The sequence below is a fragment of the Prunus dulcis genome, chromosome 3 (assembly GCF_902201215.1).
Source record: "Prunus dulcis chromosome 3, ALMONDv2, whole genome shotgun sequence".
NCBI classification, from domain to species: Eukaryota; Viridiplantae; Streptophyta; class Magnoliopsida; order Rosales; family Rosaceae; genus Prunus; species Prunus dulcis.
This window is the reverse complement of record NC_047652.1, coordinates 17,623,258-17,648,204: the sequence shown is the minus strand read 5'-3', so window position 1 is coordinate 17,648,204 and position 24,947 is coordinate 17,623,258. Positions and strand designations below refer to the sequence as shown.

Here is a 24,947-nt window from a genome sequence, read left to right as displayed (position 1 = left end):
GACAAAGGAATTGTAGCTCGGATGATATCTTAAGTTCGATTACCCTAGCCTTCAAAACAATGCTTATATTGATATAATTGCAAACATTTGAAGAGATAACATAGTTCTTATATGTGGTAGTTCCAAATTGGTATGTCTAATTTCATCTACTAATTTTAGTAGAATTTTCAATTTGAATACTATTGCCGTTGTGTCAAAATTGATAGTTCCGGGGCCAAAATGAAAATGAGTTGAACAATAAAAGCTAAACATGTGATTAAACTTTAAAGCCAAATTTTAATTTTATAGTAAAAAGGAAAATAAAATATCTTCGCAAGGCGGTTCCCGCCACCAGAAATCGGTGTCGTGTGTTGTCGTTGCCTCAACTGCGCTACATTGGAATCACGCTTCACAGGCCCCACCATTCGCCACGTGTCAGCCTTTTCCCCCATTTCCCGCCACGTAATGCATCCTCACCCTCCCTTTGTATAACTTCAATCAACGGCTTTATCTCTCTCTCTCTCTGTCTTTCTCACTCTCTCTCTCTCTTAAATTCAATTGTTGCCCGGAAGTACTTTGATGGAGGTTCCGGTGCATTTTGTGGCTAAGCTATGGAGCTTCGTCTCCTTCCTGCCCTTCTTCTTCTTGCTTCTCATCCTTGGCCTTCTCAAAGGTAATTAACCACATAATTAGTCAATTATTGCTAATCACTCTGTTAACTTACTCTGTTATGCTATGATCAATATGTAATTTTAAGCACAGCCCATTAATGTTTGATACCAAGATAATACTTATATGCTTATGTACGCATGTATGCTTAAGTATGCATGTATGTGTAACGTACTGTGTGTATGTATGTATGCACATGTTATGTGTAGGGAGTTTTACTTTAAGAATTTATGTATGTGTGTATTTCATATGGATGCAAGGGAATGGATGGATGGATGGATGGAGTTGATTGAGTGGGTTTGTGAATTTTTTTGTGCTTATATATATATATATATTTTATTTATTTAAGGGACACCCTTTAGTTATCCTACGATTTTTTTTTTTTTCGGAATTATCCAAACCATCTATTTTTCAAGTCTTCATTCATAAATGATCCCTGCAAAAAATCAGAAAAATTGAAAATCATTATGGCATCTAATTGCAAGCAACAAAATAGACGAACACACTGTGCTTTACGAAAAGACCAAAATAACAATCATCTAATTGAGTGATCAAATGATTTCAAATTCATGTGATTTTTTGCAGATATGATCTTCGAGGGAATATCTAAAAATTAGATGGTTTGGATCATTGAAAAATAATGTGTGGTGGGCCCCTACAAGAGGGTCCCTCAAATAAGCTTATTTGATTATTTGAGGAATCCCTCAATAGAAGCTCACTATATATATGTGTGTGTGTGTATTTTTATAGGAATTATGTGATATGTGTATTAGTAAATTATTAATGGGATAGTTATTTGTTTGATAGCTGCAATCTTTGGGCCTGTGGTGGTGGGAATTATTGTGATTGGAAATTCAGCTGTAATTGCTGGGCTTTTGTTAGCTCATTTTGTCTGGACTTATTACTGTGTAGCAAGGTATGCTTCCCTTGAACCAACATTGTAAATGGTTTTTCAATCTTTATACTATGTGATTCTCACTTTTTATGGTCCTATTATTTCAGAAGCAAGAGGCTTGGACTTGTGTTGAAGATTCTAGTGCTGTTATTGCTGCCATTGCCTCTTGCCCTTTGGCCGGTTCTCGGAGTCGTTGGAAGCGTTTTAGGTGGGATTGGATATGGGTTTTTTGCTCCCCTTCTTGCAACATTTGAGGCTGTTGGGGAGAATATCACTGACAAGTTCTACCACTGTTTTATTGTATGTTCCCTTTCTCCTTGGCTCTGTTTATTTTTCGATTGCAAATACGTTTTGGTTTTATGTTTATGTAAAGGCCATTAACAGAAAAGGAGAAAGAAAAAAAAGCAAGTTCCCAATTGGTTGACATTTGGCCAAGCACATTTTCATAAAGAGTTTTCAGCCCATTTTACACTTTAGTTACTCGTTATTCTGTATCCTAGGATGGAACTTGGTCGACAGTCATAGGCGGGTGCATAGTTGTGCAGGATTTCACAGATTTTTGCTTCCACTCTTACTTCTCCTACATGGATGAACTAATTGAGCAGATACCTGCAGATGAAAAGCCAATGGATATAGAGTGAGAAAACTTACAATTGAAAATTTATGACTTTTTAAACAAAATTACATAACTGGACTTTCTGATGAGTTTTGTGTTTGCCTTGCTAGGTTATTAAAATTGCCAGCTTCTTTGTTGGTGAGTCTGATTGGAGTGCCAGTGGATGTGCCTGTGATTACAGCTGTTGCAATATGGAAAAGCCCGTACATGCTGTTTAGAGGATGGAAGAGGCTATTGGAAGATTTGATAGGCAGGGAAGGACCATTCTTGGAAACAGTATGTGTACCATTTGCCGGTCTTGCCATTATCTTATGGCCTTTGGCGGTAGTGGGAGCTGTGGTAACTGCTTTCATTTCTAGCTTCTTTCTGGGACTATATAGTGGTGCTATTGCTTATCAGGTCTATGATCGGTTGCCTCTATCATAATTTTATTGAGTTTAGGCTAATAATTTTAAAATTTCTTAGTGTGTGGATAGTTCTTGTGTTGGAATGAAAATTTATCGTAACAGAGATATACGAATTTCCAGGAAGACTCAATCTGCCTTGGACTTGCCTTCATAATTTCTGCAGTTTCGCTATTTGATGAATATGTAAATGAACTGCTCTACTTGAGAGTAGGGTCCTGCTTTCCCAGGTACATTATGGAGTGCCATCCCTCTTTGAAACTTTATATTAATGATTGCAATATTTTAATGTTGATTATGAGATATCCTGTGGCAGCCAGGCCATTATACCGTAGAAATATGTGCTCTTGCCCGGAAAGGAAAAAGTGCGGTGACAACGATAAAAAGGATTTGGAGAATGGGAGAGAAGGCCCATACACATCAAAACTTATCTCACAGCAATCAAGAACATGGAAGCAGGCAATTCAACGCTATAAACCAGTGCAGGTAAGGACCAAGACACCATATATCAACATTGTTCAGAGTGCACATGTCACTTATAAGTAAAATGTCATTTTTGTTATGGTAACAGGTGTGGGGCTGGCTGTTGAAGTCTTGTGAGATTAATGGCAGGATACTCCTCCACGATGGTCTGATAGATGTCAAGGATATAGAAGAATGCCTTCTAAAGGGAAATTGTAAGAAGTTGGGCGTCAAACTACCTGCTTGGTCTATATTGGAATGCCTTCTTGCATCAGCAAAATCTAACTCATCTGGGTTGGTGATATGTATGTTAACTTAAAACTATGTATTCTCTGGTTAATTGATATCGGCTACTTTGAGCTTAATTATAGTTCTTCTAATTTGAATCCCATAGCCGATGATGTAGAGTTGACAAGGGCAAATGGACCAAAGGATAAAGTGTTTGAGTGGTTCATTGGGCCATTGTTGGTCATGAAAGAGCAACTAAAGAACCTCCAATTGAATGTGAACGAAGAACTCTGTCTGAGATATTTATTCATGAAAAGCAACAATGAAAAACCTGAGGAGTGGGACACCGGATTTCCATCTGGAGACCATGTCAGAAGGGCACAGCTGCAAGCCATATTTAGGAGGTAATCTTGCTTATTTGATATCTGATATTTGGTCTAGTCTTTAGTGTTGGATTGTCTGAGCATCGTGTACTATCTTCAGTTGTACCTTGTACCTCGAAAGCAAACGAAATTTTGACAAGCATTTTCGTGTCAGATTGCAGGGGCTTGTAGCTTGCATGTCACGGATACCAACTTTCAGACGTCATTTTAAGAATTTGGTGAAGGTGCTGTATATTGAAGCGGTTCAGGCCGCTGCTTCAGCTAATCAGATAGGAGGAATCCTAAATCCCGGCAATGGTGGCAATAGCTTGATTGGAAGCGAGGATAGAAAAGATGGAGAAGAAACTGTAGACAGAGCAAGAAATAGTACATATGACAATGGGAATGTAGTGTGAAAGAGATTTCTGTAAAATTATCTTCACATAGAAGATCATGTTTGGAAGCATCATGATTCATGTTTCCATTTTGTTTTCCTCTGTATTTTGGAGAGAAGGATTGCCAATTGGGAATGAGGAAAACCAGTTTGAACAGAAGTTTGGATTTCAATTTTGTGACATAGTCTTCACTTGGGAAATGGGATTATCTAATTGTAGGCCTCTTTTAACTTGTATTTTTTTTATTTTTTTGGTTGGGATTTTGATGTATTCTTTTGTGAAACAAAGTAAAATAACAAGTTGACATGTCAAGAGCATTAACACTGCATCCTAGGTCCTAGTTCGATTCTTCCTCACCCAATATCGCTTTGTATAAAATAAAAAAAATTTACTCTACCAAGGTCCTAGGTTCGATTCTTCCTCACCCAATATCGCTTTGTAAAATAAAAATTTACTCTACCAAAACGTCATTAATTTTTATTATTATTTTTAATAACAGGTCATTAATTTAGATGTTGCAATAGAATTTTCGAATGGAATAATATATATGATTTAGTCGTATTCATGAGCTAAACATAGTGAAAAAAAGATTTTCTTGTTTGATTTACATAACAAACAACAGAAAATAAACAAATCCTATTTCAAAATTGAAAGGGTATTAAGATATAGAAATATGATAACTTTGCCGAGCTTGAAAGCCGTTTTGATATCCAAGTGAACAAATAAGGAGCTGTATATAGTAAAAGATCTTGTAAAGAGGATTTTTGTTAACCCTTCTGTTTCGGCAACCTCTTAGATTATAGCCTCTAGATTGAGGTTTTTTCTCCACAAAACAAACTGTCATGCCTCCTATTCTCTCCTCCTGCTTTCCAACAATCTCTTTCATCTCTCTCTTCGCCAGATTCTATCTGTCAAATTATCTCATCAATTTCCCATTACATTATCACTTCGATCCCCAACCACCATCCATGTCAAGAGCACCTATTTGGCCAAAGATCCCAAGAGGCTAAGTTGTAAGTTCCATTTGATTTCATTCTCAAAGCGCAGATTTTCAAGCCCACAATTGAGGTAATCAATGTGAAACTTTTTACCTCTCAAATTATTACAAACCCAACATTTGTACATATTTGTTGGTCTAGTACATGAAAATGCAGGTGGCAAGAAATATATGATTATTGAATGCTACCCATCAAACCCAATATATTATAATTCTCTCTCCTCTCTCTCTCTCTTTCTCATCCTGAATCCTCAATATTGCTACAATTTCTTCAATCATCATCCTCTATTGAAAGAAGTACACATCGATTCTGGTGAACAAATTTGGTGACTCTAGCATTACTGTTTCGGGAAGGCTTTTAGATTTGTAAAGATGCAGACTCTGAGTCGATCTATGAGAGGCCAGTCATTGCATGAGCCTGCACCATTTGCAGAGAAAATCACAGAAGAACCCGTGACAACGAAAACCGCTCAAAGCACAGTGACCTGCGTCTACCTTGCCAACATTGCAACCAATTGGCGCAAGGTGACAGTCATATGGTGTAAGAATCTCATGAACCATTCCCTCAGCATCAGGGTTGATGGCTTAGAGGGTGATTTTCATTACACTTGCAAGATTGACCTCAAGCCATGGCATTTTTGGAGCAAAAAAGGGTACAAATCATTTGAGGTGGAAGGAAATCAAGTGGAGGTCTATTGGGATCTTCGCTCTGCCAAATTTGGCGGTGGCCCGGAACCATGTTCTGACTTTTATGTTGCTCTGGTTTGTGAGGAGGAGGTTGTGTTGTTACTAGGAGACATGAAGAAGAAGGCTTACAAGAGAACCAAATCCAGACCAGCCATTGTTGAGGCTCTTCTATATTACAAGAAAGAAAACGTGTTTGCCAAGAAAAGCTTTGCCACAAGAGTGAGGTTTGATGAGAAGAGAAAAGAGCATGACATTGTTGTGGAGAGCTCAACAGCCGGACCGAAAGATCCCGAAATGTGGATCAGCATAGATGGGATTGTGCTGATCCATGTGAAGAATCTGCAATGGAAATTCAGAGGAAACCAAACTGTGCTTGTGAACATGGAACCGGTCCAAGTGTTCTGGGATGTTCATGATTGGCTTTTCACAAGCCCAAGCACAGGGCATGGCTTGTTTATTTTCAAGCCAGGGGCACCAGAATCAGAGAGTGACAGAGAAAGCAACGGCAACGGCGGCGGCTTAGACAGTGATCACAGCAGTGCTTACTATTCACCTCAGAACAACACAACAACATCTGACTTCTGCCTTTTTCTTCATGCTTATAAGATTGAGTGAGAGACTTGCACATATTTGTGTATGTCTGTATATATATGCATCACAGGTTTTAGCAATAGCTAGCAAAAACATTACAACATATGGCTGTAAATTGTAAATTATTTTAGTAGCATTAATATATTTATATATATGGGCACTCCAATATTCATTTGATAAAATGTAAATTGCTTCATATCATATATGCAGGAAAGGAAATTAAGTGCATTGATTATATTTAGGGCTTAGGGATTTTTCTGTGGTAAAATTGGAAATGGTGTAGGTATAGCACCAGCCAACTGAAGTCCCCAAAACCCCAATGCATCCGAATGGGGAAGAGGGAAAAGGTGATATATGTTGATGTGATGCATTGACCTTGCCATTGTTTTAGTATCTTCCTCTCTTTTCTGGATTGGATTATTGATGAGTTGACTTTTTTCTAATATAAAAATTTAATCCCACAAAAGTATAATGAGTCCACATCAGTTTTTTTGAAAAACATGTAAAAGAGGAAGATAAATGAGGAGATTGGATTCACTCTCCACTTGTTTTGATATTGCTTAGACTTTCAATATATCACAAACATATGGATTCTTCTCTATAGTACAAGGTTTAGTAATAAAATTTTAAAAATCTTCATTGACAAAACAAAATAAACATAGGATTCAAGTCCACTAGGAAAAAAGATTCGAGTATATGGCAAAGATTTGAGTATAAGGAGATAGTTATCTCCTAACAACGAGAAATTTTAAAATATAACTGACACACTGTTAAATAATGTTACTCATACATGTATTATAATATGAGTAGACGACATGATTGAATACAATAATATAGAATGTGACGGACCATCACACTAAAGAATTATTCTCACACATGTTCGATAAAATTGAGAAACTATTCTTGCAAAAAATATTGTAACCAAATATACTCTTGATTATATTCTTTTAACAAAAAGAAAAAACCAAATAAAATCAAGAAAAGAAGTGGCACGTGACCTGGTATATATTGCAATTGCCTGAAGCCCGGGGTTTTGTTTGAAGAAAGAGCAGAAAGAAAATGAAGGTAGGTTCGAAGGTAGTGTTTCTGTTGAGAGACTCAGATGGCTTCGGCGACGCCATCTCAGGTGCTTTCCACCCTAAGCCAAGCAATAACACCATGTAAGCTCTCTTCTTCTCAACTTTGTAAAGTTTAAAGATTGAAATCGAATTCATATCGTATCAGTTCAATTTTAGGTGCTAAGGCTGTCATTATGTTTCAGAGAGGAAAGTTTCGAGCTTTCATTGGAGCACTATGGGATCAAAAATTGCAAAGCGTCTGGAAGCATTCGTCACTTCCTCGATCACCAGGGTCAATATGAGGTTCCCCTTCTGTCTCTGTCTCTATCTCGTATGAAATTGCGCAAGACCCACTTAGGGTTCATATTCGTGTAGATTCTATGTGGGATTTGGGCGTTGAGAAATGGGTCGTATAGTTTTTAAGCGAATGTGTTTTAGTTAGCATGGTGAAAGAGAAAATGATGCCAATTTGGCTTAGATTGTACATGAAAATGATGTTGCTTTTCCAAAACCATGTGGCATATAAAATCTATTGAGGTTTATGTAAGTGTTGATTGATCTGTGAGTCAAAAGGGACTCAGTTGCAGGCATTTTTCTAAGAAAGCGTATAGATTTGGTTTCTTAAGTCCAAAGAGGTAGAACCATATTAATGACTCTGCACAAATAGTGTTCCTTCTTGCCTTTCAGAACTCATGCTGTAAATATTACAGTGGCAGGCACTACATTAGTGTTTTATGAAGGCAGATTTTTGTAAAGTTCGTTAATTTACCACTGCTCAACCAACAGCTTTGACACCATGGTGAAGTTTGCTGGTTTATTACTATTTCCAAAAGCTTGGGTTACTTGGACATGGTGAATAATTATTTTAATGATATATCTTGAAGATTACAGATTAGGGAATATGCACTATAAATTTATCTTCAAAATTTTATCTTTCAGGTGTCTGTGTTGCTAATGCAATATTATGAACCACCAATACTTGTATGCGCTGTTAATGAAGTTCTAGCTCAAATAGCAGGGCAAAAATCATCCTCAATTCCCACAATTGTTGCCCCATTTGTCGTAGCATCATCCAAGCTTAAGTTGGAAAGTAAATCTGCAAAAAAATTTGAAGGCAAAGTTTCGCTTTATGGTACAGAGATAGGGTCAGAAACAGCCATAAGCAAGGCCATGGCAACCAGAACCCAGAAGCCACCACCAACGATGCAGATTCATCATGAACCTTTAGCTTGCTTTCTTCAGTTGGTCCGTGTTTTGAAGTTGCCCACTTATGTTCTTATAGGGGAAAGAGGTCTGCGCATTTCTGATAAAGAAGAGCTTGAGGTATATACTTTTTTATTACTTTAGCTAAACCATCAAAATTCAGTTTACCTAAACCATCTCTATTTCTACATTTAAGAGATCTTGTACATTTACCATCTAACTCTAAGTGGTTTTTTATCCAGATACTTTATGAGATAGGAGAACTCTTGGCAAGCACTTTGAACCTCTACTTTTCAAGAGATAAAATCACATGGAATCCAACACGGAAAACAAAGGACAATAAGGAGCCATGGCGCGCGTTATATGGTTAAATCTCAGGTGTTTGTGACATTAGAGGCTGGGACAAGATTTATTGTTTGATGCCTCCGGTTGAAAACACTTTGGGCTCTTACTGTGATTGATGGGTCTATGTTCAACATCATAGAGCTTAAACATAAAACTACTTTATCTGGATTCTCATTTTGTGAACTGGCCTTCGAGATAATGAATTAGCTAAAACCTCCATTTGGCTTTTCCTCTATCTTCTCTCTTTTTTTGTTTGGTTGGTGAATTGATCTAGTGTCGTAGAAATAGGGGTTGCAGCATTTCTGGAAGTTTGTGTGACCAGTTTGACTCAAATTGTTAACTGTGTTTAGGATTGAGCTGTTGAAGCTAGAGTTGGCTGATTTGGGACAGGATCTGATCACTTAGATCACCACAGCTGCGACATTCAAATCTGAAATGTTTGTCCTTGCCTTGTCCTTTATTCCATGTGAGGATTTGCACTATCTGAACAAAAAGATCATGAGCAGAAAAATAGAACTGATGTGTGATAAACGAACCAGCCAGGCATACAGGGAATGTTGCATAAATTTTATTTAATATTTTTATTTGCCGGCTGTTTGGCCTATGTGTTTGGAAGGAGGGCAAATCCTATTCAATTATTGGTATCTCTCATCCTAATGAAAGCAAGCTTTAATTAATTCTGAAGCTCCAAGGCACTGCAAGAATATTTGCCAGCTTAGTTTTATCTAAAAGTAAGCACCTGCATCTATGTCAAATTTGTGAGATAATACACGATCATGGAGGTCCTAAAATGGCTGGGAAGAAAAGGAACAACTTGTAGAACCAACATGCTCATTCTAGGATTGAGGGTGACACAACAATTTGGAATTTAGCAATGGTGGTGTTATTTTCTGCAACTTGTCAATACCCACCTCGTAGTTCAATTCAAGTGTAGAATATTCTACTCCATTATGCCTTCACTATGCATGCCAAGGTAATAAAATAGTAACACTTGTTTTGTTTTTATCAAATTTGTGTTACTAAAAAAATACTTAAAGCTGTGATTTCAGTTACATATTAAATAATAATTAACTTAATAAATAATTTTAATTCAAAGTCTAACAAAATAACCGTGACGGGACAATAATTGCCTTGAAGTATAGTGCTCCTTTGTCAAATTGTCAAGCTAAGTTTGTAACTAAAGTTAAAATTTGCTTCATATTTTTTATATTTGTTTTATAACTATACAAAGAAAAAATAGACGGTGAGAAGCAAAAGTGGTGACATGTGACACAAAATCTTAGGCAAAACCCCACATGCCACATGTGACCTTGCCATCGATCGATCCATCAATCTACCGGTCGCCCTGACGTGAAATGACATCCACTTATTAATATAATCGCAATTTTCGAAAGATTTTTGGTCCTCCTTCCCTTCCGTTGGTTTTTTTACTATTATTAATTATTTATTCAATACCACATGTATACGTGAATTTAGATTGGAAAAAGTCTAAATTGCCCCCTCCCCTCAACCTCCCAGTTTCAAATACCTCCCAAGGTTGGTTGCGTAATAAACACTGAAAGCCGGAGGGCAAACGCGTCCCGAAAACTCATCAAATCTTAGCTGCCACTCTCTACACTCCACTTCGACTCTCTCTCTCTCTCTCTCTCTCTCTGTGTGCAACTTCCGAATTCTTCTATGGCTTCCTCTTCAATGGCAGCGAGCGGAGTGCTCAGGCCCCGATCATCGTCGATGTCCCCGAATGCTTTGAAGCAGACCCAGAACGCGAGTCTCTGCAGAAGCAGCAGAGGCCTCTCCTTTAGTGGCTCTCATCTCTCCGGGACCAAAATCCCAACAGCCAGCACTTGTTTGAGGAAATGCCCCACTCACAGAGCCCCACCATTGGTTGTGTCTCCGAAGGCTGTTTCGGATTCAAAGAACTCGCAGACGTGTCTTGATCCCGACGCAAGCCGTGTGAGTGTTTATTTGTACCTCCATTTTTGCTGCTTTTGTTCTCTGCATTAACATATTGCGTTCTTGTTTTGATTGAATTATGGTGTGTTGTATTTTAGAGTGTGTTGGGGATTATACTGGGTGGTGGAGCTGGGACGAGGCTCTACCCCTTGACCAAGAAGCGTGCAAAGCCTGCCGTTCCATTGGGAGCAAACTACAGGCTGATCGATATTCCAGTCAGTAATTGCCTCAACAGCAACGTATCCAAGATCTATGTGCTGACCCAGTTCAATTCCGCCTCTCTGAATCGCCATCTTTCTCGTGCTTATGCTAGTAACATGGGTGGATATAAAAATGAAGGCTTTGTTGAGGTTCTTGCAGCCCAACAGAGCCCAGAGAATCCCAATTGGTTTCAGGTGATTAAAACGCTTGTTTTTGCGCTTGTGGGGTTGTGTTGGCAATTGGGGTTTGATTGGTTTTCTGAGTTGGGATATTTGGTTTTGGCGGTTTACAGGGTACCGCAGATGCCGTGAGGCAGTACTTGTGGTTGTTTGAGGAACACAATGTGTTGGAGTTTTTGGTTCTTGCTGGAGACCACTTGTATAGGATGGACTATGAGAGGTTTATTCAGGCACATAGAGAAACTGATGCAGATATCACTGTGGCTGCTCTGCCCATGGATGAGAAGCGTGCTACTGCCTTTGGTTTGATGAAGATTGATGACGAGGGACGCATTATTGAGTTTGCTGAGAAACCTAAAGGGGAGCAACTCAAAGCTATGCAGGTAACGATTGAGTTTTCTGAGAAACCTAGGAGTGTTTGTGGTTTTAGTTTTAATTGATTAGTGAGGCAAAATATTATTGTTTCTGTTTTGTTTTAGGTTGATACTACTATCTTGGGTCTTGACGATCAGAGAGCTAAAGAGATGCCTTATATTGCTAGTATGGGTATATATGTTGTGAGCAAAAATGTGATGTTAGATCTACTTCGGGACAAGTTTCCTGGAGCAAATGATTTTGGGAGTGAAGTTATTCCAGGTGCGACTTCCATGGGTTTGAGAGTAAGTTTTCATTTCATCCATTCTATTTCTGTTGTCTCTGCCTTCCTTTCAATCACAAGGTTCTTCTTTTTTATGTCCACTTTGGGGTAAAAATAATGGAATAATTGTTAAGAGTTGGTCCATTCTATTTCATCCATGGGTTTGAGAGTAAGTTTTCATTTCATCCATTCTATTTCTGTTGTCTCTGCATTCCTTTCAATCACAAGGTTCTTCTTTTTTATGTCCACTTTGGGTAAAAATAATGGAATAATTGTTAAGAGTTGGTCCCAAGCTCCTGTGGAGTTGAAATCCCAAGTTCTATTAAATTTGTTAAGCAAAATTAGTAAGTGGAGCTTCATTGTAGCCTAGTCTGACTCGATTTCAAATATCTTTCATCAGAAACTGAACAAATTGATTTCTAGTGAAGAAAATAAGTGGCCATAAATGAATCAGTATGGTCTGCTAGAGGTTTCCCAGTGTTGCCATCATTTTGTTTCCCTGCTTCCCTGTCTCTAGAATCCGAGCTCCCAGAGTACTAATTGTTTAATGTCTACAGGTTCAAGCCTATCTGTATGATGGCTACTGGGAAGACATTGGTACCATTGAGGCTTTCTACAATGCAAATTTAGGGATAACCAAAAAACCAGTTCCAGATTTCAGGTACGTTTTGTTCTAAAATTAGTTCATTGATGCTTCTGTTTTGTTGCACCAATTGATATGGTATGCTATCAGCTGGATCTGGATGTTGTATGCCGGGCTAATTTTCAACTTTATATTGTAGCTTCTATGATCGTTCCTCCCCAATCTACACCCAACCTCGGTATTTGCCTCCATCAAAGATGCTCGATGCTGATGTCACAGATAGTGTTATTGGCGAGGGATGTGTGATAAAGGTGAGTTCTTGTTGGAAAAGTCAGCATTCTGCTTACTTGTTCTGGTTTACTGTGAAGTCCTTGTCGGCTAGTCCCTGTTCTCTTCAATGTCAAAAAAGTTTACATCTGTATCCTATTGTGAAAAGATGACGGGAATCAACATAACTTATTGCAGTCATGCTCATTTAACCCACCCGTCTTTTGCCTATTGCAGAACTGTAAAATTCACCATTCAGTCGTTGGGCTTCGATCTTGTATTTCGGAGGGTGCTGTCATTGAGGACACATTACTGATGGGAGCAGACTACTATGAGGTAAATCCCGCTTTTTATTTAAAACCTACTGCTTTCTCAGTCCAGAGATGAGTCAAAAACGTCTTTTTGTTTTAGAAATCCTGTCATTTTTCGTTTTACATTTCTGTGGGTTGAGTAGATTATACTGATGCATTTACTATGATTGTTACAGACGGATGCTGACAGGAGGTTTCTGGCTGCAAAGGGTAGTGTTCCAATTGGTATTGGCAAGAGTTCTCACATTAAGAGAGCTATAATTGACAAGAATGCTCGAATTGGCGACAATGTGAAGGTTAGGATCTATCAGTTTAACATGATTTTGTTTTTTTGTTTTCATTTGAGGAAACAGATCAGAGAAGGCTATGAAATGAGAATAGGAATGGAATCTTGACGTGGGACTTAGTTGAGAAATGGAAATTTCATGATACTATGCTCAACTGGCAGAGCTAAAAGCTACTGAAGGGTGTGTGGGGTTTGGACCTGGAGAAACCAGGTGACAGACCCCATGCTCTATTGTAGGTGAAAGCTAGAGAGAGAGAGAGAACAGAACATAGAAACCTTGCTGCAAATTATATCAGACTTAAAATTCTCAAGTGGGAAAGAACAACTCCAATATGCACCTAGCTTCCTGTTTCCGACTTATGCATTGTAGGCAATGTTGTGTTGCACTTTCATGTTGAGTTATTAATTCAAAATTTAATTTGTTCTTTTTCTTTGACGATTGCTCGAAACATTTTATATTAATTTATCTTTGTGAAACTGAAGATTGACAATGTAAATTACAGATTATTAACAGTGACAATGTGCAAGAGGCTGCGAGAGAAACGGATGGATATTTCATAAAGAGCGGGATCGTGACAGTGATCAAGGATGCCTTGATTCCCAGTGGAACAGTAATCTAGCCACACCCCATGTTTTTGTACCTGTTTAATGCTGATCACGAATCTTCTTTCTTTCTTTCTGGTTACTGGGCTGAGAGAGAAGTCCCGAATACGCAGCTATAGCAGCAACTTAACAAGTCTACTTTGAGCTCTTCTTCTTTCTGTTCCTGTAATGTATATTTCACGATGTAATTATAGAGGAAGAGACCTCAGGAATTTGCTCTCTTCTATCTCAAATAAAGTTTTTGCCAAATGTTCAGTTATCCTTCTCAGAGATCAGATTTTTAATTAAGTAGTTTAAATAAGCTGATAAAACCAGAAGAATTATAATACCCATTTTAGAGAAAAATGTAAGTTGGGCCCAAAGATTGATATTTGAAAGTTCAGCATGCAACTGATGTTACAGATACACCCTTTTATAAAGCTTTACAAAAAATACAGTGCAAAATGTGGTTCTTAAAAAAAAATATCTTCATGGCTGAAGCAGTTTTGAATTACTCCATGACAATGCCTGCGTCTTAAACAGTGAGGATTAACTTTTTTTTAGCTGAGATGTCATGCATTAGTCAACCACACTGTCGTTATCTGTAGAAACAAAATCAGTTTGGCAAAATTAATACATGTTATGTTACAGGCCTAGTACAATTCTTAAAATAAAAATTAAGAAAAGAAATTGGCTCCTGAGAATGTTTAATCAAGGAATTCAAGAGATAAGAGAACCTCTTTAGTTTACATCAATCTCTCCGCGTAGTTATGATTAGACAACTTAAAAAACAGGGCTCTATGTACTTTACCAAGTCCCTATAAAAACTATAAATTAAGGATAAATGAATGGTTCAGGCATTCATAACTAACATAGCGAAGCTGCGGTTGCACATTAATGGCTCCTTTGGTGTTTAGGATTGGATTGGATTGGATAAGTCACCAAATCTAAGGTATGTTGAAGGAGGAAATGAAGCTAGAGGTGAATGATTTTTCATTTTGGGGGGATTAGGAGGGAGAAGTTATAAGGTGTTGGTATCCTACCATTTTGTGGGGATTAGATGGGATAAATTTTCTTCGTGAATAATCAATATTCTACCTTCAACTCGGTAATTTTTAATTTTTTTTTCATTTCTTCCTTAACATGCTTTAAATATAGGGAGTTATCCTATCCAATCCAATGCTAGCACCAAACGAGCCCAAATCCAACTTGTTTCCTATCCCAATGAACCCCCCCGCATGAATTAGGAAAAGCACCCCCACCAACCTAATTCTGTGAAGATAATTAAAACTCAAACCAAAGGCAAAGCTTTTAATTACTCATTTGACATACATAAAGTATCTCTACCAGTCTCGCATGCTACCAGAAAGATGCCTAGATTATTAATACTACTTGTCAGAAGTTTTGAGGCTTCAGAAACCACTTAAAAAAAACCTTATTGGTCAAAATCCTTCAGCATTATGCTATTCCAAAGTCATTTATTTCTGACGCAAGAATGGTTGATGTCATCACCATTGCTAAGGTTGACAGGTGAGAAATTTAATATCCAATTGGCAATGAAGTATATTTTGAGCATGTAGTTAAAAAAGAAAGACTAGCTACATATCTTTACCCATTACGCCCAAGCCAAACACCCTCCTTGCATAGAAAGTTCTCAAATATAATATGAAAAATTGAAAATCAACAGAATTAGTGATCCACATATTTCATATAAAAAAAATGAACTAAGGGTACCAAAGTTACCTGCTTTCTTTGAGTCCAAAGTGGAGTTCACCTTCGCCCAATCAAGTTCCTCCATTTATCCTTAAGATCGGCTGGAAGACGGGTTATGTGAAATACGTTATGACCAAATTCCAAAATTTGCGTCCAGGGGATCTTTTTGCCTTTTGCTTTATAAATTCTCACTCCCTCCTGAACAAATCAGAAGATAATGTCCTTAGCCTACACAGATCTGACCCCAATTGAGTCATGCAATTGCATTTTTTATACCTTGGCCAGCAATATTTTTTAACCTTTCTCTGATTTATCTATGCAAATATTCTTAAGAACAAATCTGAGAACTTTTCAAAATCGGAAAGAAAAAGAGAACTCGGCATATGCAAGGCTACGTACAAAACACATAATTTGAAAATTTTGACACTCCCAGTGATACAAATCAGTTAGGCATCAACATACTCTCGGCAGGGATTAGATGATACTATTTCAGAAGATGAAATCATTTCCAGAAAGGCAGGAAGGGAAACACAAACAAATACCTTTAACATTTCTACCTCTTCGCCTGTCCAGTTTAATTTCTTGCGCTTCCCATTGGGAAGTACCAAGTTTCTGCAGCATAATAGGATAAATAAATTATTATCAATTGGTACTAATTGCATAAGCATATCAAATGAATCCATCTACTATTTTTATAGAAAACAAAACCAGACTCCATATATAAACTTATAAAAAAAAGTAAACTTAAAATTAATAACATAACTCATGATCACCTTGCAAATTCGTGATCTTCTATTTCCTTCTTGGAAAAGGTTTTAGCTTTCTCATTTTGCTTTTTGGAATCCTCCACAAAACTTGTTTGACAAGAGGATGATTCCCTTGATGGAGAAGGCACTGTCCTTAATGAAGCTAAATTCTGAGGCTGTTCTGCCTTTTGAGCTTTTCTCTTGAAACAATTCTTCCGCACTAGAGGAGACCCAGTATCTAACTCCTCAGATTCGGACACAACAGTGCCATTTGCAGGTACCACGTTTGCTTCTGGTTGCCTTTGTTCTTCATCGTCACTTTTGTCTTCATTCTCCTTAGACACCCTTATACCTTCCTCATCTCCTTGGTCTAATCCATCATGTCCATGGTCCTTATTTGTCTTTTCTTGTACATAACAAGCATTCTCAGGCTCTGCATCCACTTCAGGTGTCTCTTCAACAACTTCCCCCTCCTGCTGGTCCTCATCTATTCTTTCTCCACCTCCTACATTTTCAATCTCCCTCCTCGGCTCATTGTCCCCTTGCTCGGGTTCACCTCCTTCAATCCCCAGAGTCTGATCCCGAACTTCACCACCACCCTGCCCATCACCATAGCCGCAACCATTTCCCTCTCCGGCATCAATAAACTTGGACAGGACTCTCTTGGAAGCCATTGCCTTTCTCCTCAGCTTCTGAGTCCGCACAAACTTCAGCTTATATGCACAATAAGGACAGTAAAAATTGCCCATTTCATCAAACACAGGTTTAGCACACATACACTCCACATGCAGAGCAATTGGGCAACCCATCTCAGTACAAACCAACAATTTCCTGTTCCCACTACCACCATTACACCTAACACAATTATCTACTTCTAACCTATCGAACTCCATATAGATTCTTCAACAAGCACTGTTCTTTGCTTAACCCAGAACTCAAATCCTCATCATCATCATCATCCTAACAACAAGCAATAGGACCTAATGGACTCAATCACAAGTATTTCAAGTTTCAACAAGAAAAAAAGAAAATAAAAGCAGATAAAAGATTTGAAATTTCAAGAATTTAGTAGTTGCTAACCTGAGTGAAGAGCTGGGGCGGTGCCCTAGAGAAAAGTCTGGAGCTTTTCACAGGCCGAGGCTTAACCGTCCGTCTCTTGCTTTTCATTTGTAGTTCTCTGACTCTCTGCAACTACGTTCACCGTCGAGGTCCTTTCGGTTCTCGTACTAAGCACGAGAGTGATACGACGTCGTATAGCTGTATCGGATTAATAGCCGAAGCTGGACTTTTTCTTCGGGGGGGTCATAGGATATTGGACTGTACATAATTCAAATAGCTCAGACTGGACCGGCCCAAAGATTTTCATATGAAATTGGATGATTTTTTTGTTTATTTATAAAAGGAAAAGTGGTTAATGTGAAAATTTGAGAGTGGGATCGGTCGGTGTGAATCGTGCAACGTTTTTTCTGCTATGAGAACGGAAAAAAAGCGAGACTGTGAGAGAAAGTTATTGAATTGAAAGAAAGAAATGTGCTTTGCATGTCTGAAAATAGTAATGGAGATATGGGCGAGAATGGCGGGCTCTGGATGGCTGTGGATCACATTCACAGATGTGTTTCCTACTGCCTTCAACGTTGTTTACCGCTTTTTATCAAAAACCATCAATTTACACCCAATAAACTACCTTCTTTGCTTCATATCTTCTGCCCTCCATTGCTCGTTTAGTTTGGAAGGATTCTTGGATTTATTGAGACAACAAGACAAAATTCAATTTTGTTACTAATTTGCATGTTCATTTGGTCTAGCCCAAGATGCCATCCATCAAGTGCAATTGAGTTACATGCATATGTATATAATTCCATTGCCACAAGGTTAGTTTCTCTACTTGTCATGGTTCTTGTTCTTGTTTTTATTGTTGGGATTGAGAAATTCATGTTGTTGGATGAAATTTCATATGGGTTTTATTACAAATAGGTAAAGATTATGTATTTGTATGTATGTATGTATGTATAGGTCAGCATACTTTGGCAGATTCGTACTAGTTCTCTACTTACTTCCCATGATTTTTTTATTTTTTTGTTTATTGGGGTTGTGAAATTGATACTGTTATCCAAAATTTCATATGGGATTTTTTAGAACAGGTAAAGAACCTATACATAGATCGGATGTATATTTATGTATGTAGGTATTAGCCTTGATGATTTGACAGATTTGTGCAAACTTGTATGTATGTATGTTTGATTGTGGAGAATGTGATGAAACAGTGATGCTTTCTTTCGGAGATGGAATTCTTGTTGATTTCTTGGCATAGAATTGTACTACCTCCCCATGGATACTGATAACCATTTTTACAACAATGATAACAACAACAACAACCACAACAATGGTGCAGCCACAGTAAAAATAGATTCCCATGTTGAGGTTAGTTATTAAATCTTTAGCTGTGCATGGTATCAAAGGCATTTGCTATATGTATTGATAATCTCTGATATTAAAAAAGATTTTGGTTCCACAGATGGGATCAATGGAGCCCAAACCAGCGTTTGAGTATGAGGACCAGAGCCTAGTTGGTCCTGACAAACATTCCTTGGATGAGGCTCCCCTCAGATCTCTATATTCTGGTGGTCCAGGAGACTGTTCTCCCCAGGCCATGGGGAATACGGTGGTTGATAGCATCAAGATTGTAGTTTTCTCTGCCAAAATTAACTTGCTCATGCCTTTTGGCCCTTTAGCGATCGTGGTTGATAAATTTTCTGGCCATCGTGTGAGTTTTCTTTATCTGTTTCTGCATGTGAATTGTTCGGATCGTCATATGATTGTGTACTTGGTTATTTGATTAATTTATTGGATTTTAGGGTTGGGTCTTCCTTTTAAGCTTGTTGGGCATCATACCTTTGGCTGAGCGATTAGGATATGTAACAGAGTAAGATTTCTTGCATTCCCTTTGTATTTTCTTTATTTGCAAACATAAATGTTTATGAGTTTCTTGTTGAGCTCAACAGCGCATGGGAGTGGCCATGTGGGTTCTGATTTAGGTCCCAAAATCTATGTTGTGAATCCAACAGCCATGTCTGAATAAATATCTAGTTAACTTGATGTATTTGAGAACCTATATTTATTTTGGAGCATTTTAGGATTTAATCCACGTGCTCGTGAGCCGGCCATCCATACTAACTTTGCAATTAATGTGCATTATTGATTACCTAATATAGCTTGGCTTCTTTGATGCAGGCAGCTGGCTTGCTATACTGGACCAACAGGTATGTGTGTAGCTAATACAAGTATCATTCTTTTCTTTTCGACCATTAATAAGGACCAAATTTTGAAGCTATTGTACTAGCTTTACATTTAGCAGCCATTCCATCGATCTAAAAATTTTATGCCATGACTCAAATTATGTCTTAAATTTTGCAGTTGGAGGGCTTTTAAATGCCACCTTTGGAAATGCAACAGAACTGATAATATCAATTTATGCTTTGAGACGTGGCATGATTCGTGTTGTTCAACAGTCTTTACTAGGCTCAATTCTGTCAAACATGTTGCTGGTGCTTGGATGTGCTTTCTTTGCTGGTGGACTTGTGTTTTCAAAGAGGGAACAAGTTTTCAACAAGGTATGTTTTCTTTCTTCATCACTAATGCTTGGTTAGTATAAAAAAAGAGAACCGTGTCTGTCTTCTACCATTCGTATTTTTTTTCCTTAAAGCTCAAAGTTCCTATATTCTCAGGCAACTGCTGCAGTGAGCTCGGGATTGCTATTGATGGCGGTCATGGGTCTGCTCTTTCCAGCTGTACTGCACTCTACTCGCACAGAGTTGCACTTCGGGAAATCTGAATTAGCCCTTTCTAGATTTACCAGCTGCATTATGCTTGTAGCATATGCTTCCTATCTGTTCTTTCAGTTGAAGAGCCAGCAGAATTTATATGTTCCAGTTGATCAGGTTGGTAGCAAAAGAATTTACTAATGAGGACCTCATACCAAAAGACTTTATTTAATACTTGCTTTCTGGTCTTTTCCAATGAGGACCTCATACCATATTACTAATTCCTACCCTCTCACTGTTCTGGTGTCTGATGAAATTGAATATGGAGAAAGCCTAACCACTCAAAATTCTTTAAATTCATTTTTTTCTCAATGCAAATGTTCTACATATGTATTGTTTTGGGGAACAATGATTTTTCCGGTTTGATTTGTTTGCGAACAAGTTTTAACTCATTATTTAATGAATCATACCATGTAAAAATGAATATTTTGTTGGCTGAAGACAGAAATCAAATAAGTGAAGTTTGGTTGTCATGCTCACTTAAAAGGAAAGTAAGCACTGAAATACAAAAAATGGCTGTTATGTTCTCTCTCTCTCTCTCTCTGAAACAGTTTGTGCAGAATCTCCATTATGTGATCTGATTGTGTGTATATTTGGCATAAAACCAGGCAGAGAATCACGCCGAAGAAATTTCAGATGATGAAGAGGAACCTGAGATCTCTAAGTGGGAATCCATAATATGGCTATCTATTCTAACTGCATGGATTTCAGTCCTCTCAGAATATTTAGTTAATGCAATAGAGGTAATACCTTCTGCAAATTATCTTATTATCCTAAGTTTTTATATTATTTATCTCCCCTTCAGGTGTATGACAACTCTGATTTTGGATGATTTGTAATTTTCATAACTGTTCTTATGGTTTTTGTAGTGACGAATTTCTTATGTAGTATCTATATATTTCCAAGTTATTCTTATGGTATTATATTATATTAATGCTTGCAGGGTGCATCTGTTGCAATGAACATTCCGGTTGCATTTATTAGTGTTATTCTGCTGCCAATCGTTGGGAACGCAGCAGAGCATGCAGGTGCTGTAATGTTTGCCATGAAAGACAAGCTTGTAAGTGGTTGTCCGGTTGGTGCCATAATACAATCATGCAGGACTTGTCATTATATTCTTGTTGAATTTTTCTCAATGTCTCATGCAGGATATAACTTTGGGAGTGGCGATAGGCTCATCAACCCAGATATCTATGTTTGGAGTGAGTACCAAATATCATATGGATCTAGACTGACATTTATCGTTAAAAAACTTGTGCATGTGTGGTTCTTAATCCTGATACTATGATTGAGTCAGTGCAGTACGTAAATGCAGCTATCTGTTGTGAATTTTTTTCATGTTTTCAAATATATATTGGTTATTGTTGTTTCGTAACAATTATAGCTGGAACATAAATGTTCTGGAAGAATTTATTGCTCTTTTTTTCTTCATCTTGTGATTATTACTTTTTTAAATCCTCTATTGTTGTTTCTATTGCTGCAGATTCCATTTTGTGTGGTGGTTGGGTGGGTGATGGGGTGCCCTATGGACTTAGATTTCCAACTGTTTGAGACAGCCACACTTTTCATAACTGTTTTAGTAGTAGCCTTCATGCTACAGGTTCGTCATTTGAGTAAATTATCTTTTCTATTTTCATCAGTAATGGTTACTTGACTGCTTTTATAGGGGAAACTGTAGAATGTACCATGAGTTACTCCATGTTCTTTGAGTTGTGAATGGCAAGTTTGGAAAGCTTAGGGCTGTTTGATAACCATTTCAATTTTAGTTTTTAGTTTTTATCTTTTGTTTTAGAGTACAGAGAAAAATGAGAGTGAGAATGGGAATGAGGATGAGATTGAGAGAGAGGATGAGAGGGGAGGATGGGAGGGAGGAATAACAAAAGTGAAAACAAAAACTTGAAAGTGAAAACAATTTCAAATAGATTTCAAGTTTTTGTTTTTGTTTTCACCTTTGTTACTCCTCCCTTCCATCCTCCCCTCTCATCTTCCCTCTCAATCTTATTTCCACTCTCATTCTCACTTCCATTCTCCCTTTTTATCCTCTATGAATAGCACAAAAAATGAGAACTAAAAACTAAGATTGAAATGGTTATCAAACGGGCCCTTAAAGTTAACATTTGTATTTTAAAGTTGGTATAGTAAAGGTAAACATCAATAACTTTTAAATAAATTTGCGAAAACATCAATAAGTTTTAAATAAATTTGCGAGATCCAATACTGATACATACACTGCATTCAAACACGCACATGGAAAAAACATTGATTTTGGGGTTTGTGATGTCTCCTTTGGTTTGCAGTGATTTTTTTTTTTTCTGTGTTTTTTGTTTACATGGATTTAATTTGAACTTGCAGGAGGGAACTTCTAATTACTTTAAAGGACTAATGCTCATTCTCTGCTACATTATTGTCGCGGCAAGCTTCTTTGTACATAGAGATCCTAAAGCAATACGTGAGTTATCCCCTCCTTTTCCCTCAAGTGGCCAGTCGATAATTTATCTAATTTCCATTAGATTCAGAGTTCTAAAAGTTTCGTCTCATTTTTTATGAAGGCTTTTGCTCCAATTACGTCGATGTGGAAATGCCATATCTTGATACATTTTTCGCAGTGAATGCATCTTTATTTTATAATACTTCCATTTTGAAGGATTATTTTGCTGCTTGCACATTCAATATAATGGAGAACAGACTGAGTTCATTTCTTATCTACAAAATATCTCTCTGCCCAGTATGTTTCTTATTTATGACTTCATGCACATTTCTGCAGGGGATAAGCCCCAGAAACCAAAGCAGTAACTGAGTCAATGAAGTGAATCTAATACTCAAAGTCAATGTCATGTATTGAAGAAGTGGTTTTGCCGGTAGCTCCTGAAACCTTGACGATTATGAGTACTTCATAGGTGGATCTTCTGAAGATGCTGGATAGATTTCCAAGTTGAAATACTCATGAAAGCTAAGTGGATACGTTTCCATCCCACACAACATTGGAGCAGGGAAAAGATAGTTGTTTATAGGATATAGTTTAAATTGATGTTCAAAAAAATAGGAATGGTATGAGTCAAACTAAGATTTAGCAAATGATGTATTATTTTCCCAGATATAGTTCAATTATGTAATGTACAGTATCAATATGAAATTTTCAATGTTGGTTTACATGGATCTTAGTAGCCAATCATCCATTAATATTGGCTATTTGCCAGACATTAGACTTGTTCTTCATCTGCAGAGCTCTGAAGGTTGTTTATATTGGATTTTGAGGCTCTTCTTTAGGCTAATAATAGATTATGGAACTTCAAAATTTTGGTTTAAGCTTTGTGCTGTTTTGAACTTTAGAAACAGTATCTCATTATCTCAATGGAGCCTAGGCAGTTAGCACAATACAAAGAGAACATTTTTGCTCACCAAATTGGTGGTGAGCATTACCACCATATTTAGTGCCTGTTTGATATTGTTTATTTGGAGTGAAAAGTGATTTTTTTAAAATTTTGAGAAGCCCAACCCGTTTGGTAAACTGTGAGAAAATAACTTATTGTTAAAAATTGCTGTGAGAGAAAGCTATAAGGGAAAGCAGTTAATGAGGTGCTTTTATTTTCCAATTATGCAGGAATCAGTTTCGAAGATGGGCTGGGTTTAATGATTATGCGTAAAATCAATACCACCAACACTTTTAACAAAAATTTTACCAAAAGCCAAATTGCTTTATCTCACAGCTGATTTTTCTCACAGCAAATCTGACAGCGATTATTTTTACAATACAGCAATGCCAAACAGTTGTTGGATGAGTTGAATTTTTTAGATTCATTTAGCATGTACAATGAAATCACACTCATCCAACGGCAGTTAGTGTGGTGGCGGCACCTAAAGCATTATCACCATATTAATGTGACCGTTGGATGAGTTGAATTTTTTAGATTCATGTAGCAGGTAGATTAAATCACACTCATCCAACAACAATTAGTGCCGTAAAATGCTCACCACCATTGAGCAAAAATGTTCTCCAATACAAAGCTTAAGTAAAAGTTTCAATTTTTTATTTTTCGTTTGCCCAATTTTGCAAGGAACCACTCTAGTGGCTCAAGCTTTCATTATTGAAATGGAGTTTGCATTTGTTTGACCCACTGACGGTGGTGAACCACTGGAGAAGAGAACCATGAGCTCAAAGGACATTGAGATGGTATTATCTCAATAATACCCTTGCTGTTTCTAAAATACAGTAGGGTAAAAACGACATTATCTATGTATCCTTATTCATGAAGAATGCTGCTAAATGAACTCTAAAATTAACTGAGTACACTCTATGATCTAAGTGCACCCTAATATTTTTAATCAAAATGTGAAATTAAATAAGTACACCCTATTTAACTACCAAAAATATCCCTAGTACACCCTAATTCACTTTATCACAAACACCAAACCCACCTTGCTGCCAAACTTGCTGCTTAACCCACCAACGCCGCTGAGGTTGATTCTGTCAAACAACTGTGGGAGAACAGGCAAGACCTAAGGGTGCGGCTTCTATTACTGCATCTACCATATCCATTATAAACGAAGGAGTACAGCCAAGGCGGCACTCGGCCCCAATTCTCAATGCCCTGGGTTTATACCATGAGTTTATAGCCATTGACTTAATATAGCCTTCACGAAGTTTATAATAGAAACAGGCATCCTTTATAAGTAGGCATCCTTCCTGCAAGATTGAATATTAGTTGTAAAAATGAGAAGCAAAAGGAAAAAACCATTCCTTAATGTGGCTAGAGAGGAGAGGAGAGGAGAGGATTGA

The 24,947-nt window shown here is 37.5% G+C and overlaps 6 protein-coding genes across 9 annotated transcripts; 5 read left to right on the top strand and 1 right to left on the bottom strand.

Annotated features, from left to right (window-relative positions):
- Positions 1-512: 512 nt before the first annotated feature.
- On the top strand, positions 513-4,257 carry LOC117620764 (uncharacterized membrane protein At3g27390). 2 transcript variants are annotated; one of them, XM_034350960.1, is made up of 10 exons: positions 513-652; positions 1,456-1,564; positions 1,651-1,843; positions 2,044-2,180; positions 2,270-2,558; positions 2,687-2,793; positions 2,884-3,049; positions 3,135-3,330; positions 3,420-3,657; positions 3,791-4,257. In XM_034350960.1, the coding sequence occupies exons 1-10, from the start codon at positions 559-561 to the stop codon at positions 4,029-4,031; spliced, it is 1,770 nt and encodes a 589-aa protein (XP_034206851.1). In that variant the 5' UTR covers positions 513-558; the 3' UTR covers positions 4,032-4,257. The 2 variants fall into 2 exon arrangements, with proteins under 2 accessions (XP_034206851.1, XP_034206850.1); XM_034350959.1 differs by having other exon boundaries at positions 2,687-3,022.
- Positions 4,258-4,862: 605 nt separating this feature from the next.
- LOC117620763 lies at positions 4,863-6,489 on the top strand. The gene has a single exon (XM_034350958.1). The coding sequence runs from the start codon at positions 5,380-5,382 to the stop codon at positions 6,307-6,309; it is 930 nt and encodes a 309-aa protein (XP_034206849.1). The 5' UTR covers positions 4,863-5,379; the 3' UTR covers positions 6,310-6,489.
- An 823-nt stretch (positions 6,490-7,312) lies between these two features.
- LOC117620762 lies at positions 7,313-9,126 on the top strand. The gene is made up of 4 exons (XM_034350957.1): positions 7,313-7,445; positions 7,547-7,646; positions 8,283-8,666; positions 8,789-9,126. Exons 1-4 carry the CDS (start codon positions 7,345-7,347, stop codon positions 8,915-8,917), a joined length of 714 nt encoding a protein of 237 aa, XP_034206848.1. The 5' UTR covers positions 7,313-7,344; the 3' UTR covers positions 8,918-9,126.
- A 1,160-nt stretch (positions 9,127-10,286) lies between these two features.
- Positions 10,287-14,172, top strand: LOC117623510 (glucose-1-phosphate adenylyltransferase small subunit, chloroplastic/amyloplastic). Its single transcript, XM_034354521.1, has 9 exons — positions 10,287-10,844; positions 10,943-11,239; positions 11,338-11,607; positions 11,704-11,883; positions 12,419-12,522; positions 12,644-12,755; positions 12,949-13,047; positions 13,199-13,318; positions 13,812-14,172. The coding sequence occupies exons 1-9, from the start codon at positions 10,569-10,571 to the stop codon at positions 13,926-13,928; spliced, it is 1,575 nt and encodes a 524-aa protein (XP_034210412.1). The 5' UTR covers positions 10,287-10,568; the 3' UTR covers positions 13,929-14,172.
- Positions 14,173-14,217: 45 nt separating this feature from the next.
- Positions 14,218-17,712, bottom strand: LOC117623513. Of its 2 annotated transcripts, none has more exons than XM_034354525.1 (5): positions 17,429-17,712; positions 16,377-17,311; positions 16,146-16,215; positions 15,634-15,801; positions 14,218-14,492 (listed from the first exon to the last, which is right to left on the bottom strand). In XM_034354525.1, exons 2-4 carry the CDS (start codon positions 17,240-17,242, stop codon positions 15,661-15,663), a joined length of 1,077 nt encoding a protein of 358 aa, XP_034210416.1. In that variant the 5' UTR covers positions 17,243-17,311; positions 17,429-17,712; the 3' UTR covers positions 14,218-14,492; positions 15,634-15,660. The 2 variants fall into 2 exon arrangements, with proteins under 2 accessions (XP_034210416.1, XP_034210417.1); XM_034354526.1 differs by having other exon boundaries at positions 16,377-17,329; positions 17,430-17,712.
- Positions 17,713-17,790: 78 nt separating this feature from the next.
- Positions 17,791-23,320, top strand: LOC117623512 (vacuolar cation/proton exchanger 5-like). Of its 2 annotated transcripts, none has more exons than XM_034354524.1 (13): positions 17,791-18,220; positions 18,614-18,770; positions 18,865-19,113; positions 19,205-19,272; positions 19,581-19,609; positions 19,764-19,960; positions 20,075-20,287; positions 20,779-20,913; positions 21,114-21,230; positions 21,319-21,372; positions 21,654-21,770; positions 22,523-22,619; positions 22,935-23,320. In XM_034354524.1, exons 2-13 carry the CDS (start codon positions 18,678-18,680, stop codon positions 22,961-22,963), a joined length of 1,398 nt encoding a protein of 465 aa, XP_034210415.1. In that variant the 5' UTR covers positions 17,791-18,220; positions 18,614-18,677; the 3' UTR covers positions 22,964-23,320. The 2 variants fall into 2 exon arrangements, with proteins under 2 accessions (XP_034210415.1, XP_034210414.1); XM_034354523.1 differs by having other exon boundaries at positions 18,850-19,113.
- The last annotated feature ends 1,627 nt before the right edge of the window (positions 23,321-24,947 follow it).